The 18,299-nt window shown below is 41.7% G+C and overlaps 1 protein-coding gene across 1 annotated transcript in view; it reads left to right on the top strand.

Annotated features, from left to right (window-relative positions):
• CHP1 (calcineurin like EF-hand protein 1) overlaps positions 1-18,299 on the top strand; it is a 40,847-nt gene that overhangs the window by 2,033 nt on the left and 20,515 nt on the right. The window contains exons 2-3 of the mRNA XM_066341509.1: positions 7,258-7,330; positions 17,409-17,489. Coding sequence (XP_066197606.1) covers positions 7,258-7,330; positions 17,409-17,489 — 154 coding nt within the window. The remainder of the gene's footprint in view (positions 1-7,257; positions 7,331-17,408; positions 17,490-18,299) is intronic.

Raw genomic sequence — 18,299 nt, 5'->3', positions numbered from 1 at the left:
TGTCTGCCTCTTCTCCGACCCCTCCTCCCTCCTTACAAACTGTGACTGTGCCTCTTTCCTCCTCGCCCTCTCCCCTCTCCTCAGAGCTCTAAATCTTTAAAAAAAAAAAAAGAAAAAAATGTTAAATACAAAAATGATTCGTTTAAGTAAACAAAATTTTATTATGTAATTTGTTTATGAATAAATAAGTGAAAAAAATTTTAATGTACAATATTGTTTTTTTGTTTTGGGGGGTTTTTTTTTTGTTGTATTTTTCTGAAGCTGGAAACGGGGAGAAACAGACAGACTCCCGCATGTGCCCAACCAGGATCCACCCGGCACACCCACCAGGGGGCGACGCTCTGCCCCTCTGGGGCGTTGCTCTGTTGCAATCAGAGCCACTCCAGTGCCTGGGGCAGAGGCCAAGGAGCCATCCCCAGCGCCTGGGCCATCTTTGCTCCAATGGAGCCTCGGCTGCGGGAGGGGAAGAGAGAGACAGAGAGGAAGGAGAGGGGGAGGGGTGGAGAAGCAGATGGGCGCTTCTCCTGTGTGCCCTGGCCAGGAATCGAACCCGGGACTTCTGCACGCCAGGCCAACGCTCTACCACTGAGCCAACCGGCCAGGGCCTACAATATTGTTTTAATAAAAATATAATTACATACCATATAAATATCCAAACTATCGCAATCAATTGAAATAATATTTAATTAAGAGAATGAGCTTGAAGGGGTTATATCACAAATAAAACAATCATTTCATTTTACAAACAGCCTAGACACATTTTCAGTTATCAACTGTAGCTATTGTCTATGCTACAATGCCACTTGATCACAAAAATAACGAATTGTTTGACCTTGGTTGCACACTGGCAAACTCTGCCTAAAAGAATGTGGGTTTCACATCGCTGGGAAACGTCAAACAGTTCATATCGAGTACAGACGAGTACAACAGTTGTAAATCTTTATAATGGATTTTTAAAAAAAAAAAAGTATCGTGAATCCATTCGACCAATTATTGGAAGTTAACCCTAGATTAGTCACATGTGGAATTCTTTTCCACGTATCACTATCTTCTTAAATATCTCGATTTCCAATAATCAAAGACTCTTCCACTTCTAAGTAGCTGAGATTTTAAAGTAGCGGAGAATATTAAAAATTTAATCGCAGGCCGCATAAACTCATCGGCCCGCGGGCCGTATGTTGGCCATGCCTGCCCTAACATATGCCCATTATGCTTCTCCATTAAGACTAATGATGATGAGCTACATACCAGTGCTGTCCTTTCATAATTTTAGTTGAATGACAGAAAGTAGCGGTTTATAATATGTAGTATTTGTTTGGCCACTTGACTTTATGGTCTGTTATGACATACTAACACCAAGAGTAGAAATACAGGCAGTTTGGATTCAGCCAGCATTTTATTACATTTTGTGGACATGACCCTTGGCCAGACTTGCAACTATAAGAACTATGTTAGGTCTAAGATGACACCAGAATTAAAGCATTTGTGCTTAAAATAAAAAGTCAGATTAATGAGGAAGTGTAAAGCATAGTGAGGATGAGGCAAAGCTATTTTTGCCTCAAGATAAAGGGAGCAGTAATCCCATTCTGATTTATTTACATTTGACCAAATGAGAAGCGCCTGGATGTTATAGGACCCTGGGTTACTTTATCGTGTGACTTGTGGACACACAGAACTCAGTATTCCCGGAAGAACTTTTTTCCTAGTTGCCAAAAAGTGATTGAAGCCTGAAGGGGAGTCTTAGCCACAACCAGTGCAAATACATGTATTGAGCTAAAAAGCCTAATAAAACAAGTACGTACTGAATTTTTGCAATGTCTGTATTCAGTACTGTGCTAGGTAATCAAATTAGATGGTGAGGTGACAAAAGACGCCCACAACTTGGTGGTGGAGATAAGCCCACCAGAGTTATGATTTGTATCAGGACATAGGGTAACTGAAATTGTGACACCTACTTACAGAACTCAGGGAAGGCTGTGGGCCAGCCTTGTGGAGGACAGGAATTGAGCCTTGATACATGCATAAACTGATTAGATTTGGATAAATTAACTTAGGGCATTTTTGGTGGCTTCCAGGAGTATAATCCCCAAGCCTGCTACATAGTTACTTCTTCTTCCTGGGAGTTGAGCCATCAATTTATTCAGTTACTGCCCAGAGGCAGAGTATATTTTTATTTTATTATTTTTTTAATAAACTCTTTTCAATTACAAATGACACACAATATATTGATTTCAGGTGTATGACATACTGATTAGATGGTAATATAATTTACAAAGTGATCACACAAATAAGTCTAGTATTCACCTGACACTATACATAGTTGTTACAGTATTATTGCAGAGTGGACTTTTAAAGCATTAATTTTAGCATAATATAAAAGATTTAGAAGAATAAAAACAACAGATATCTGAGGGTGGGGTAGGGAGGAAAGAATTTGTCCTATCTTCATCTGCTTCTTAGTTTGAGAAACTGTCAGTCAGAAACACTTAAAGTTAAGTATGTACAATTACAGTGTGTCCGTAAAGTCATGATGCAGTTTTGACCACTCACAGGAAAGCGACAAAAGATGATAGAAATGTGAAATCTGCACCAAATAAAAGGAAAACTCTCCCAGGTTCATACCTATTCAGTGCAGTTCGATGTGGGCTCATGCACAGATTTTTTAGGGCTCCTTAGGTAGCTATCCCGTATAGCCTCTACAGACTTGTCACTGACTGATGGCCTACCAGAACGGGGTTTCTCCACCAAATTGCCGGTTTCCTTCAACTGCTTATCCCACCGAGTAATGTTATTCCTATGTGGTGGCGCTTCGTTATAAACATGCCGATATTCATGTTGCACTTTGGTCACGGATTCAAATTTAGCCAGCCACAGAACGCACTGACCTTTCCTCTGTACCATCCACATCTCGACTGGCATGGTCGTGGGCTGCTCCGCTGTATACACGGTGTTACGTCATCATCTGTGCATGTGCACATGCTGCCACATCATCCTACAGAAACTGGGAGGGTTTTCCTTTTGTTTGGTGCAGATTTCACATTTCTATTGTCTTTTCTTGCTTTCCTGTGACCGGTCAAAACTGCACCATGACTTTACAGACACACTGTACTTGTCTATAAAAAAATATAGCATAGTTGAGGAAAACTGACTTTATATTTAATATGAAAGCTTTGCACTGCAATCAATGAAAAATTTAAACAATTTTTCCTTTGTCTAAATTGACTAGAATTCATGTATGACTGTTTTAGCCAGTATTTGAAATTTAATCTAAGTGATTTGAGGAAAGTAATTTTAGGTAAGAATTACTTGTAAGCCTCAGTTTTGTCATCTGTAAATGGGAATAATTATAGGATTCTTATGAGAATTAAATGAGATAAATTATGTACACTACTTAGAATAGTGCTTGTTATACAATAAGTGCCAAGTGTTAGCATTTATTATTATTATTATTCTGTTTAGAGAGGGGGGGAGGGAGAGAGAGAGGGGTAGAGAGACAGAGACAGACAGGAAGGGAGAGAGATGAGAAGCATCAACTTGTAGTTATGTCACTTTAGTTGTTCATTGATTGATTTCTCATGTGTCTTGAAGGGGTAAGGAGGGCTCCAGCCAGCCAGTGACTTGTTGTGCAAGACAGTGACCTTGGTCTTCAAGCCAACAACCTTTGGGATCATGTCAATGATTCCATGCTCAAGCCAGTGACCCTGTGCTCAATCTGTGTTCGTGACCTTGGGGTTTCAAACCTGGGTCCTCAGCATCCCAAGCCAGTGCTCTAGCCACTATGCTACCACCTGGTTAGGCTTTACATATTTATTTTTAGCATATTGGTAAGTTATGAACTCAAGCAGTTATGAACTGATCTTTTATTCAGAAATATGGGTTGCAAATGCCGTACCATTACTTACTAAGGGAATTCTAAAAATTGTACTGTAAGAGGTTTCAATGCCCAGTTCTTTCAAGTGGTGATCTAGATTAGAAAGATGTCTGATGGTTCATTTATTAGTTGAATGGGTTGGACTAGGTGACAACATTCCTTCCAGTTTTAAAGTTGCATAAATCACTATGCATGCTTATGTTTATACGTATGGAATTTCTAGAAGGATTCATAAGAATCCGGTAATAGTGTTTGCCTCTGGCAAGGGAGACTGGGAAACTCAATTGTTACAGAGACTTTTCAATTTGAATGTTTTTTTTGTTGAAGAAAAGTAATCTGAACTATATAATATGCTACTAAAAACTGATCCAGTGGACTGATAATATGCAGTTATTAAAAAGGACTCCAAAACAATATAGAAAAAAATATGAATTAATAAATGAAAAGTAAGCTATCACAACTATGTAAAGTATACAAGTGACTGATATTTGATGGTATATGAACAAATGAAAACCATGCTGTTGAGATTGTGAACAAATTCTTTTTCAAAAAAATCTTTTGGGAAAGTTAGTTATTCATTAGTTAATTTTGTTACACTAAAAGAAACTTGAGTTTTATAGCAGACTTTGAGCCCCTTGGCCTATGCTAGAGTAAACTAGTGCAGGTTCCTGAAGAAAATGGCTATGGCTGGTAGAGTCAGGAGAAGGGTGGAGATTAATCAGTGCAGGGTAAAACTGTGCCTTCCGGCTTATGATATTAGATGATAATAGCTAACCTGGAGTGTGCCAGATACTTACTTTGCTAAGTACTTTCCTCTCATGGAGTTCATTAGTTCACTCCATAGCCGTCTTCACTTATCTCTCACTGGTAAGTCTTGGTGCCATGAAGGAAATCATTCTGTCAGACTGATCCTCACGAGTGTCCTCTTTACACCGAGATGTTCACACCTGCCTGGCTGGCGGAACGGTCCACAATGCTTCTTCAGTGCCTGGACCCCTCTGGCTTTGCCTTGACTGGGGAAGATTATCTGGTTCCTTCTCCTTAGCAGAACTGAGCCTCGCTTGGGGTGGAACCTGATGCTGAAGCACTCACAGCTGCAACTAGTGTGTCTTTTCAGCCTAGCTTTGGGCCACTAGCTTCCTGCTTCTCCCGCTGTGCCCGTTTACTTTGTCCTATTATTCCCCCGGCCCTTTTTTTTTTTTTTTTTTTTTTTGACAGAGACAGAGAGTCAGAGAGAGGGATAGATAGGGACAGGCAGACAGGACAGAGAGAGATGGGAAGCATCTGGGAAGCATCAATCTTTGTTGTGGCACTTTAGTTGTTCATTGATTGTTTCCTCTTAAGTGCCTTGACCGTGGGGCTACAGCAAACTGAGTAACCCCTTGCTCAAGCCAGCGACCTTGGGCTCAAGCTGGTGAACTTTTTGCTCAAACCAGATGAGCCCGCGCTCAACCTGGCAACCTCGGGGTCTCGAATCTGGGTCCTCTGCATCCCAGTCCGACGCTCTATCCACTGCTCCACCGCCTGGTCAGGCTGTTTTATTATTCCTAAAACTGCTAGTAAATTTTTGTTTCAAGAGTGGGACACACACACACACACACACACACACACACACACACACCTCTTTCAGCCACCCCTTTAAACCCCTGAAGCTACAGCTTGGGACAGAGTCCACACTTGCCACACCCTCTTTGGCTGTTTTCTTTTCTCTTTTGATAAGTTTTTTTTTTTTTAGATTTTATTCATTTTTAAAGAGAGAGAGAAAGAGAGAAGGGGAGGAGGAGCAGGAAGCAACAACTCTCGTATGTGCCTTGACCAGGCAAGCCCCGAGTTTCGAACCAGTGACCTCAGCATTTGAGGTTGATGCTTTATCCAGTGCGCCACCACCTCCTTTGATAACTTTTCCCCCCTTCTACCGGTGGTCTGCAGGAGACTAAACTATTTCCCAGAAATTTCTCTTTGCGTTTTTTAGTTTTATTATGCAGTTGTTACCTTATTTTAATGGTCAGCTTGAGCCTGAGTTAAGCCAAAATGAGCAAAATAGGTTCTTTGTAGATGTCATCTGATGATAACATGACAATTTTACAAATTGCCTAATTTGTTTTCTTGGAGCCCATTCATTACTGGGAAATTAGGGGAGCTCCTGCAATCACAGAAAAGCTGATCCAAGACTGTGGGGATCTTTTACCGAGGGAAAGGTCAGTAGTGAGGGAAAAGATAAAGCCATTACTGCTTGGTGCAGGAGTAAACCGGGTTTTAAAAATAGAATCTGTTTGAGTGGCCCAGTCTTAAATTCAGTACAAATTCCCTGCCTGACAGTGCCAGACTAAAACCTCAAACTGATTAATACATGTATTTTTAAAAATAAGTATGTATTTTTACTTTTTATTACTTATTTATTTATTTTAAGTGAGAGAACGGGAGATAGAGAGACAGACTCCCAAACAGGATCTACTGGGCAACCCTGTTTAGAGCCAATGCTCGAATTGACCAACCTGTCCTCAGTGCCTGAGGCCAGTGCTTGGACCAGCTGAGCCACTGGCTGTGAGAAGAGAAGAGAGAGAGAGTAGTGGAAGAGGGAGGGGTAGAGAAGCAGACGGCCACTTCTCATGTGTGCTCTGACCAAGGATCAAACCTAGGATTTCTGCATGCTGGGCCGATGCTCTATCCACTGAGCTAACCAGCTGTGGCCAATAAGTGTGTGTTTTTAATCAAAGTACGCATTTTCATAGCCTCTATGTGAGAGAACTGAAAGGTAAAAGTTTCACAATTTCCTTTTAAACTAAAATTGGCTTTGTGTTGTTAAGTCTTAACTACCTGACTTTTTTTCTTTTTCTTTTTTTGAGAAAGAGAGGGAGGAAGGGTAAGAGATGTGACACATCAACTCATAGTTGCGGCACTTTAGTTGTTCATTGATTGCTTCTCATACGTGCCTTGACCAGGGAGCTCCAGCTGAGCCAGTGACCCCTTGCACAAGCCCAGAAACCTTGGGCTCAAGCCAGTGACCATGGGATCAGGTCAGTGATCCCACACTCAAGCCAGTGACTTCAGGGTTTCGAAACTGGGACCTCAGCATCCCATGTTGATTCTATTCACTACGCCACCACTGGTCAGGCTTAACTACCTGATATTTAACACATAGTCTTAATTAAGCCTAGACTTCATTTCTGAGAGTCAATTTTGAATGCTAGTACAGTAATTTAGTTTATTTCCTAATTCATTGAAACTGTAGAGATGAGTTAGAGTTGAGACATCTCTCCATTTTGTTCACTTTGAAACATTTAATGGTAGGTTCTGACCAGAAAGACAGCTGGCTTCCAAAGGGCCACAGTCATTCAGTTTGAGTTGAGGATGACTCCAACTGGGACTAATTTTGTGTTCTTTAGTTTCTCACAGTCAGATCACCCGCCTCTACAGCCGGTTCACCAGCCTGGACAAAGGAGAGAATGGGACTCTCAGGTAGGCAGTTCCTTCCTTTGTTTTCTGGTGATGTCTGAATAGCTGCCTTTATCCAGTGATAGACAGATAGGCATCTGGCATGCAGAGAACAGGGACCATTTCTTCACTTATCTTTAAGCATCATTGATCCAAAAGGGAGTAAATAAGCAGAATGCCCACATTATATATCTCACTAGTTGCTTGCTGCTTTACTTCAACTCCCCTTAGTTTGGGTAGTCATTGTTCTGGTCCTGAGAATGTACTTTTGAAAATTTCAACACTCTCTTTATTTTTCCCCACTACCCTTTCCCAAACATATTAGCCTTTAGGAGGTTGACCCATAGCAATCCAAGATGGTCAGGTTATTTTGTCCTCTCTCTTATTTACCAACACAACCCATAACCCTAGGGTACATCTCTTTATATGCTTTTTTTTTTTAATTTATTTATTACAGAGACAGAGAGAGAGTCAGAGAGAGGGATAGACAGGGACAGACAGACAGGAACGAAGAGATGAGAAGCATCAATCATTAGTTTTTCATTGCACACATTGCGACACCTTAGTTGTTCATTGATTACTTTCTCATATGTGCCTTGACCACGGGCCTTCAGCATACTGAGTAACTCCTTGCTGGAGCCAACGACCTTGGGTCCAAGCTGGTGAGCTTTTTACTCAAACCAGATGATCCTGTGCTCAAGCTGGCGACCTCGGGGTCTCGAACCTGGGTCCTCGGCATCCCAGTCCGACGCTCTATCCACTGCGCCACCGCCTGGTCAGGCTTCACTTTTTATGTATTAATGTTAGTTAGGATAGTCAATATTTTAGTCCACAGCAGTAGTTTTCAACATAGAGCTATTTTGCCCCTGGGTGGCAAAATAGCTGGAGACTTTTATTTTTTTTGTTTTTTAGCAAGAGAAAGAGAGAGACAGACAGACAGGAAGGGAGAGAGATGAGAAGCATCAACTCATAGTTGCAGCACCTTAGTTGTTCATTGATGCTTTCTCATACATGCCTTGACTGGGGGGGGGGGGGGTAGGTCCAGCTGAGCCAGTGACACCTTCCTCAAGCCCGCAACTTTGGACTCAAGCCAGTGACCCTGCACGCTAGCTGGGAGCCCATGCTCAAGCCAGATCAGCCCACACTGAAGCCGGCAACCTCTGTGTTTCTAACCTGGGTCCTCAGTGTTCCAGGTCGGCGCTCTGTCCACTGTGCCACCTCCTGGTCAGGCTGGAGACATTTTTAATTGTCATGATTGAGGAATGCTACATTCATCTAGTGGGTAGAGGCCAGGAATACTGTTGAAACATCCTACCGTGCGCTGGACATCCTACCACAACAAAGAATTATTCTGCCCTAAATGTCATAACTGGTCTAGAGTAACTATATGATTTCAGAGTAATATAATGCTATATCATTTTATATTTTTAATTTTCTTATCAGTCAAATGAAAATATGCCTCCTCCCAACCTAACTCCGAGTAAAACCTTTTGTTACTGCTGTTCCTCAGCTTTGATTGACTGGTATAGAATGAAACTGCTTGCCTTTCTCGTGGCTGGCAGAAAGCAGTTAAGTACTTTGTGAAAGGCTTCTAAAACTATAGCATAAAGGGGTAAAGAATACAGTTCCTAAGCCTTGATACACACCTTCAGGCAGAAGAGCTAGAGAATGCTGGTAAATCCATAGGGCTATGTTTGTTCAGGCAAAATCTGCTATAACTAGAAACTGGGATTGACCAAAAACCATGCTGCACAGTCATTAAAATCAATGACTATGGAATACCTACTGTGTGCAAAGACACTAAGTGCTTTTTCTTATTCTTTTTTTTCCTTATTCTTTTCTAATAAAAGCAAACATAAAATTTACCATTTTAAAGTGTACTATCCAGTGGCATTAAGTATATTCACAATGTTGTGTTACCATAACCACTATCTAGTTCTAGAACATTTTCTATCTACACAGATGGAAACCTCTTACCTATTAAGCAGTCTTGTTTCCATTTCTCTGGCAACCACTAATGTACTTTCTTTCTCTTTCTCTATTTTTTATATAAATGGAATCATACAGCATATGGCCTTTTATGACTGGCTTTTTTATTTATTTTTTTAATTAAGTGAGAAGCAGGGAGGTGGGGAGGCAGAGAAATAGACTCTGCATGTGCCTTAACCAGGATCTACCTGGCAAGCCCCCTAACAGGGTGATGCTTTGCCCATCTGGTTCCACTGCTCCATTGCTTGGCAACCAAGGTATTTCAGTGCCTAAGGTGAGGCCATGGTGCCGTCCTCAGCACCCGGGGCCAACTTAGTTGAACCATTCAAGCCATGGCTGTGGGAGAGGAAGAGAGAGAGAGAGAGAGAGAGAGAGAGAGAAGGGGGAGGATGAGGGGTGGAAAACCAGATGGTCGCTTCTCCTGTGTGCCCTGACCGGGCATCGAACCTGGGACTTCCACAGGCCAGGCTGATGCTCTACCACTGAGCCAACCAGCCAGGGCCAACTGGCTTCTTTCATTTAACGTCATGTTTTATTCATTCATCAGTTGGTAGACATTTGGGTTTTATACACCTTTAGGCTATTTTGAACAGTACTACTATGAACATTTTTGTGTGGACATATGTTTTAATTATTTAGAGCATATACCTGGGAGTAGAATTTGGGTTTTTGGTAATTTTATGCTTAATTTACTGAGGAACCACCATACTGTTTTCCCAAGCAGCTGTACCATTTTACATTCCTGCCAGCAACATCTCAGGGTTCAAACTTCTACACATCCTCATCAATACTTATTATCTGTCTCAGTTCTAACTATCTGAGTGGGTGTGAGTGGTATATCATTGTGGTTTTTATTTGTATTTCTCTAGTGGTTAATGATGTTGAGCACTATTTTGTGTGCTGGTTGTTTATTTGTACAGTGGTACCTTGAGATATGAGCAGACCAACATACAAATTTCTTAAGATATGAGCTGTGACTCGGTCCATATTTTTGTTCAAGATCCAAGCGAAATTCTGAGATACGATTCTAGTCGTGATTCGGGAAGCTGCCGCTAGTTGGCGCGCTGGCGCACGGGTCTAGTATCGGCAGTTTGATATATGAGTTGACTGACTTACGAGCTCGGTTACAGAACGAATTAAATTCGTATCTCTAGGTACCACTGTATATCTTGGGAGAAATGCTTATTCATGTCTTTTGCCTATTATTTAGTTGTATTGTTTGTCCTTTTGTTAAGTTGTAGGACTTCTTGTACTCTAGATATTAGACTCTTTTCAGGTATGTGGTTTGCAAATATTTTCTCCAGTTCTGTAGATTGCCTTTTTACTCTTTATAGTGTTCTTTGAAGCACAGAAGTTTTAATTTTTTTGTGTGTGTGACAGAGACAGAGAGAGGGACAGATATGGACAGACAGACAGGAACAGAGAGAGATGAGAAGCATCAATCATCAGTTTTTCGTTGTGACACTTTAGTTGTTCATTGATTGCTTTCTCATATGTGCCTTGACCGCGGGCCTTCAGCAGACTGAGTAACCCCTTGCTCGAGCCAGCAACCTTGGGTCCAAGCTGGTGGGCTTTATACTCAAGCCAGATGAGCCCGCGCTCAAGCTGGCGACCTCAGGGTCTTGAACCTGGGTCCTCCGCATCCCAGTTCGACACTCTATCCACTGTGCTGCCGCCTGGTCAGGCGAACCCACAAACTTGACATGTCAGGACAACGCTCTAACCAACTGAAGTACCTTGCCAGGGCTGTATTCATCTTGATTCTACTCTTTTGTGTTAATTAATTTTCCCCAAATCTGGTGCGCCTTGATTGTCCATATTTATGAAAAGGCCTGGATGGATTACTGTAGAAAAACTGTCATGGGTTTGTTTGTGATTGGTTTCTCCACAGATCTTTCCCTTCCATACTCTGAGAAGGACCATTAAGTTGGTAGGCCTCACTTTAAGTTATATGGTCAGAGAGCAAGGGAACAGACTTCCAACCCCCTCCCCCAAATAAAAGGACTGTGCTCCTGGGTAGCCAACCTTCCACGCTGAGAGTCCTGCCTAGGTAGATCTTCCAGTCTTTCCATAACAGTCCTCTGTTTTTGTCTTACAGACAAATGGCTTTATACTTTTGGAATGTGCTTTGGCAGCAGTGGGCAGCTGGCCTATTCTTTAAAGTTTTTTAAATTAATTACCCTGAATGCTACTTCCCTTACCTGACAACTCTGAGTGTAGTGCCTTGCTGAGCCTCTGAAGGGCAGAATGGCTCTCTGCTCCACCACAGCCTTTTTATGGGCTTTCTGTTTTTACCCGTCCCTATGTTTGCATCTATTTTCTGACTTCCAGAATTTGTCAAAATCTCTTGTCTACTAATATACTCCTCCCACCCTGGTTATTCATGTCGCAGATATAGTCCCTTGTATAAATTTTTGCTGACATTTCAGGGGGTTTTAGAAAATGAGAGGGGTTAAACATGTATGTGCCCACCATTCTCAACCAAAGTCGGATGCAGTCTTGCAATAAGCCATTTTGACCCTTGAACACTTAAAACAACTAGCAAAGACTGGGTTCAGCACTTATTGACACTATGTATCAAGAGAATTTTATTATCAAAACAGCAATAAAATTATTTTATAAATTTTTTTCCATTGATTTTTGAGAGAGAAGAAGGGGGGGAGGAAGAGCAAGAGAAGCATCAACTTATTGTTCCATTTAGTTATGCACGCATTGATTGCTTCTTTTTTTTTAAGTGAAAGAGACACAGACAGACAGATAGATAGATAGATGGACAGGAAGGGAGAAAGAATAGAAGCATCAACTCGTAGTTGTAGCACTTTAGGTGTTCATTGATTGCTTCTCATTAGTGCCTTGATAGAGCGTTAGGGGACTCCAGCCAAGCCAGTGACCATAGGATCATTCAATGATCCCATGCTCAAGCTAGCTACTCCCCCGCCCCCACTCAAGCTGGTGAGCCTATGCTCAAGCCAGATGAGCCTACATTCAAGCTGGCGACCTCAGGGTTTCGAACCTGGGACCTCATTGTCCTAGGTCGATGCTCTGTTTACTGTACCACCACAGGTAAGGCTATTGATTGCTTCTCATACCTGACCCAATCAGACCTTGAACTGATGACCTTAGTATGGAGCTGGCATCCTCAGGATTGAGCCAGCAACCCTGAGATTGAGCCACTGACCCTAGGATTGAGCTGGTAAGCTAGGTGCTGTGGAATGATGGCCTGGGCTCTTTTATCAATTTAAGTTAAAATATTAAATGTTTTAAATAATGAAAATTATTGTCATTTCTATATTAATAAGTTTACATAATTATGTTATAAATATAAATAATAAATGATATGTCTCTTATGCTAAATATGGGAAACTTTTCTTAATTGAATGCATTCCCATGTGTATGTTCGATCAATCCGGAGATTTTAATGTCTCCATTATGTATAAGTCATCTAAGCAGCAATCCTGGGTCCTTAAAATATAAGCAGTTAACTGTGAGGCTAACTCTTGGAGGAAGAGAAGGGATTTGCGCAGTGAAGATCAGTGTAGAGGGCTGGCACTTCTGGTTACTAAAGGTCTCTCCAAATCTGGTTTTTCAGAGCATCCCTTTGCCCATGAATGTCTGGGAAACCACTCTTTATTGGGAATTTCTTGTATCCTCTATGAAGATTTTCCTAGGTATACTATGATGTAGAATATAATATTGGTGTACTTTTTTATGAGTATACACAAATCTACATGTCAAACAAATCTTGCATTTGTGTAGATTCCTTGGAATGTTTTTTGTTTTATTTTTTAACTTTTCCATTGATTTGAGAAAGGTAGGGGGAAGATAAAGGGGGGGAGAGAGAGAGAGGGAGCAGAGAGCAGAGAGGAGGGAGAGAAACATCAACTTGTTCTTCCTCTTAGTTCCATTTAGTTTTGCATTCATTGGTTGCTTCTCGTATATGCCCTGACTGGGGAGTGAACCTGTAACCTCAGTGTGCCAGGATGATGGTATGTACATTGAGCCACTGGTCAGGGCTAAAAACTATATATTTATGCTCTTCTTTTTATTTTGATACTTTAAACAGAATTCTCATTGGTCTTATAGAACAGTATTGTATGATACTATCTTAATTCTAAGGCTAAAGTGTCAAAGGACAGGGTTTAACTACTTGTTAACATTAGAAGTCCAAGACTAGATACTTTATTGAGACTGAAGAACTTCAAGCTAGGTTGTGTACTCAGTCACTTCATTCTAGACCCGATATTTATATTTATTTATTTATTTATTTTTCTCTCTTTTTTCTTTTCCTTTCTTTCTTAGACCTGGTATTTAAACTGTGTCTTTTCTCAGCTAAAATTACTTAAGCTTGTTAGACATTAAACTGAAGTATGTGGCCACACAATTCAGATCAGCCTTAATATTTGTTTAAAAGGGAATAATTATTGTTTCTTTACCTCTTGTCAAACTAGAAAAGTTTATTTTGGTGATAATGTGGACTTTGTATTACATTACAAATTATGTAATAAGAACTTAGTTCATGTTTGTTGAATTAAATCAAGACCTTAGTAATTTCATTTGTCTTTTATCATCTTAAGCAACCCAATTATCTTATGAATGACTTCTGGTTCATTCACTGCTGTAAAAATTATTATCCTAAATGATCAAGGAAGATTAGAATCCATTGTTATTGTTTCAGAGCTTTGTGCTCAGTCTCCTAGGTTAGTTTCTACCTGTGTCACCACTGGATATGTGGAGATGAACTTGAATTAAGCACTGTGTAAATGTTAAACCAGAAGAGAAACAGTGTTGAAGGCTCAGGGGTAAACAGGAACATTAGCATTTAGTACAGAGAGGGTGGAGGAGTAAATTTTATCTCTTCTGTTAGTAAATATCTTGAAGGCCAGAACCAGATGTATTACATTTATATTCTTTTTTTTTTTTTTTTTTACAGAGACAGAGAGAGAGTCAGAGAGAGGGATAGATAGGGACAGACAGGAACGGAGAGAGATGAGAAGCATCAATCATTAGTTTTTCGTTGCGACATCTTAGTTGTTCATTGATTGCTTTCTCATATGTGCCTTGACCGTGGGGCTACAGCAGACCAAGTAACCCCTTGCTCGAGCCAGCGACCTTGGGTCCAAGCTGCTGAGCCTTGCTCAAACCCGATGAGCCCGCGCTCAAGCTGGCGAGCTCGGGGTCTCGAACCTGGGTCCTCTGCATCCCAGTCTGGCGCTCTATCCACTGCACTACCACCTGGTCAGGCAGCATTTATATTCTTTCACATAATTTATACCCAGATTATAAACATTTTGCCCCATACTTCAGTGTGTATTTCCTATAACAAGAACGTTCTCATATCAAAATCAAGAAATTTAGCATTTTGCCTGACCAGGCGGTGCCACAGTGGATAGAATGTCAGCCTGGGCAGAGGACCCAGGTTCAAGACCCCTGAGTTTGCCAGCTTGAGTGTGGGCTTATCGGTTTGAGCGGAGACTCACCAGCTTGAACGTAGGGTCGCTGGCTTGAGCATGGGGTCATAGACATGACCCTGTGGTTGCTGGTTTGAGCCCAAAGGTCACTGTTTTGAAGTCCTAGGTCACTGGCTTGAGCCCAAGGCTGCTGGCTTAAGCAAAGGGTCACTGGCTCTGCTGGACCCTCAATCCCTGTCAAGGCACATATGAAAAAGCAATCAATGACAACTAAGATGCCACAACAAAGAATTGATGCTTCTCATCTCTTTCCCTTCCTGTCTGTCCCTCTCTGTCTTTGCTCTCTGTTGCTCTCTCTTTTGCTAAAAAAAAAGAAAGAAATTTAGCATTTTGATATAGCACAATTATATAATATTTCATAGTCTATATGGCTCATATTTTATTTTTACCTATTGGCTCAGTAATGTTCTTCATAGCAATTTTTCTCCTAGTCTAGAATTATGCATCGAGTTTAGTTTTTTGTTGTTGTTGTTTTTTTGTACTTTTCTGAAGCTGGAAACGGGGAGAGACAGTCTGACAGACTCCCGCCATGTGCCCGACCAGGATCCACCTGGCACGCCCACCAGGGAGCGATGCTCTGCCCCTCTGGGGCGTTTCTCTGCCGCGACCAGAGCCACTCTAGCGCCTGGGGCAGAGGCTAAGGAGCCATCCCCAGCGCCCGGGCCATCTTTGCTCCAATGGAGCCTTGGCTGCGGAAGCGGAAAAGAGAGACAGAGAGGAAGGAGGGGGTGGGGGTGGAGAAGCAAATGGGCGCTTATCCTATGTGCCCTGGCCAGGAATCAAACCCAGGTCCCCTGCACGCCAGGCCGACGCTCTACCGCTGAGCCAACCAGCCAGGGCCACATCGAGTTTAGTTTTATGTCTCTTTAGTCCCCTTTGATCTGAAACAATCCTCTGTCTTTCTCTGTCCTTCATGACATTGATATTTTTTGAAGAGTATAGTATAGTTGCATTGTAAACACCTTTATATTGGCACAGAATATTAATCAAGAAGTTTTTTTGTGTGTTTTTTTTTTCTTGTGTGAGAGACAAAGATTCAGAGAGAGGGACAGATAAAGACAAACAGGAAGGGAGAGAGATGAGAAACATCAATTCTTTGTTGCGGTTCCTTAGTTGTTCATTGATTGATTTCTCATATGTGCCTTGACTGGGGGGGCTCCAGCAGACCGAGTGACCCCTTGCTCGAGGCAGCAACCCTGGGCTCAAGCTGGTGAGCCTTGCTCAAACCAGATGAGCTCACGTTCAAGCTGGCGACCTTGGGGACTCGAACCCAGGTCCTCCACATCCCAGTTCGACGCTTTATCCACTGTGCCACCACCTAGTCAGGCAATCAAGAAGTTTTTTTTAAGCCTTATCAGATGGTTGCGCAGTGGATAGAGCGTCAACTTGGGATGCTGAGGGCTCAGGTTCGAAACCCTGAGGTCACTGGCTTGATTGCAGGCTCATCTGGCTTGACCATAGGTTCCAGCTTGAGTACAGGGTCTCTGGCTTGAGTGTGGGATCATAGACATGACCCCATGGTCACTGGCTTGAGCTCAGAGATTGCTTGCTTGAGCAAGGTGTCACTGGCTCAGCTGCCCCTCTCCCCCCCCCCCCCCCCGGTCAGGGCACATATGAGAAAGCAATCAATTAACAACTAAAGTGCTGCCACTATGAGTTGATGCTTCTCATCTCTTCTCATCTCTCTCTTTTCCTGTCTTTCTATCCCTCTCTCTCTTGCTTGCTAGAAAAAAAAAAGATTAAAACATACTTATTGAACACCTTTCTTTCAAAAAGTTTAATATGGAAAAGAAATGTATTTTTTAGAGAAAAAAGAACATGTGTTTGACTTACAGACTTAAATTTAAATCACAGTTCTGCCACTTAACTAGCTCTGTAGGTCAGGGCAAATTACTTTATCTCACTGACTCAATTTCCTCAGCTCTAAAAGGGGCTAGAGAGAATGTTGGCATTAAGAAATGAGGTGATGTATATAAAAGAGTTAGAGCAGCACATACTGTGCATACAATGAAGAATAACTAATAATACTTCAGCATAACTTCCAAGATAACTACCCTTGCCCTGTTCGAAGGTTAAATACTTATCTAACTCTGGTCTGTAGAAGACAATTGAGAGAAAGTCTGACTCATAGTAAGGAAGTCTGGTAATCAGTTGTCACATTTTATTATTTCCTTGAACTTAAGCATTTCTAAGAGTTACTTGCATGTCATAGTGCTGTAGATCTTCCAGTGAAGGGTACAGAGGCCCCTCTGAATTTTTGGTCCTATGTTCAAGCTCTGTGGTGTTTGGTACTTCACATTTGCTGTTCATTCTCCAAACTTAATAACTAAGTACAAAATGGTAATGTTTAAGGAATCATTTACAGGGACAACTGAGTATTTGCTTTTCAGTGGTTTATTGACGTGTAACCTGTGTGCTAAATTCACTGGAATGTGGCACAGTTAAATCTGGCTTCCTGCACTCCTAACATGGTGCAAGAAACACTTGGCAGCTGTTAAAGTGCTATTCTTTGCAGTTATTTGGTATAATTTGCCACAAAAGTAAATTCCAGGAGGTTATATCCTTGCTAGCTTGTACTCTTGCATGACTGTGGGAGTTCATGCTAAGAGCCAAAGGTTTCTAACTCAAGGTGATTCTCTTCACAGCCGAGAAGATTTCCAGCGGATTCCCGAACTTGCCATCAACCCATTGGGGGACCGGATCATCAATGCCTTCTTTCCAGAAGGGTGAGTTCCTGTAGTTATTGGGCTTCCTTTCTGAAGGTAATCTGTAATAATGATATTGATTAGGTCATCTCAGACCAAGATCCTCCTGATTATATTGGACATCTCTAACTTGGTCATATTTAGAATACATCTGTTCTTCTACCCTCTTCCCATTTTAAACTTCAAATAAGTATATGAGCCCATCTTCAAATTCTGTTTTTATTTTTATTTTTTACTTATTGATTTTAGGGAGAGAGAGAGAGGAAGGAAGAGACAGAGAGAAAGAGAGACAGACATTGCTTTGTTGTTTCACTTATTTATGCATTCATTGGTTGATTCTTGCATGTGCCCTTGCCAAGGATCAAACCCGCAACCTTGGGGTATCAGGATGATATCCTAACCAATTGAGCTACCTGGCCAAGGCCAAAAATCTATTTTTAATCCCTGTATTTCTTCTTTTTTTTTTTTTTTTTAATTAAGTTAGAGCAGGGGAGGCAGAGAAGTAGACTCCCACATGCACCCTGATGGGGATCCACCTGGCAAGCCCACATAGGGAGATACTCTGCCCATTTGAGGCATTGCTCTGTTGCTCAGCAACTGAGCTATTTTTAGCACCTGAGGTGGAGGCCATGGAGCCATCCTCAGAGCCAGAGGCCAACTCGCTCCAGCCAATTGAGCCATGGCTTCAGGTTTTGGGGGAGAAAGAAGGGGCGGAGAGAGAAAGAAAGGTGGAGAAGGGTTAGAGAATCAGATGGTTGCTTCTCTTATGTGCCCTGACCAGGAATCAAACCCGGGACATCCATATGCCTGGCCAATGCTCCCTGTTTATCT

The sequence above is a fragment of the Saccopteryx leptura genome, chromosome 6 (assembly GCF_036850995.1).
Source record: "Saccopteryx leptura isolate mSacLep1 chromosome 6, mSacLep1_pri_phased_curated, whole genome shotgun sequence".
In the NCBI taxonomy this organism is placed as follows: domain Eukaryota; kingdom Metazoa; phylum Chordata; class Mammalia; order Chiroptera; family Emballonuridae; genus Saccopteryx; species Saccopteryx leptura.
The sequence above is the reverse complement of the archived record's forward strand: the minus strand, read 5'-3'. Positions and strand labels throughout refer to the sequence as shown.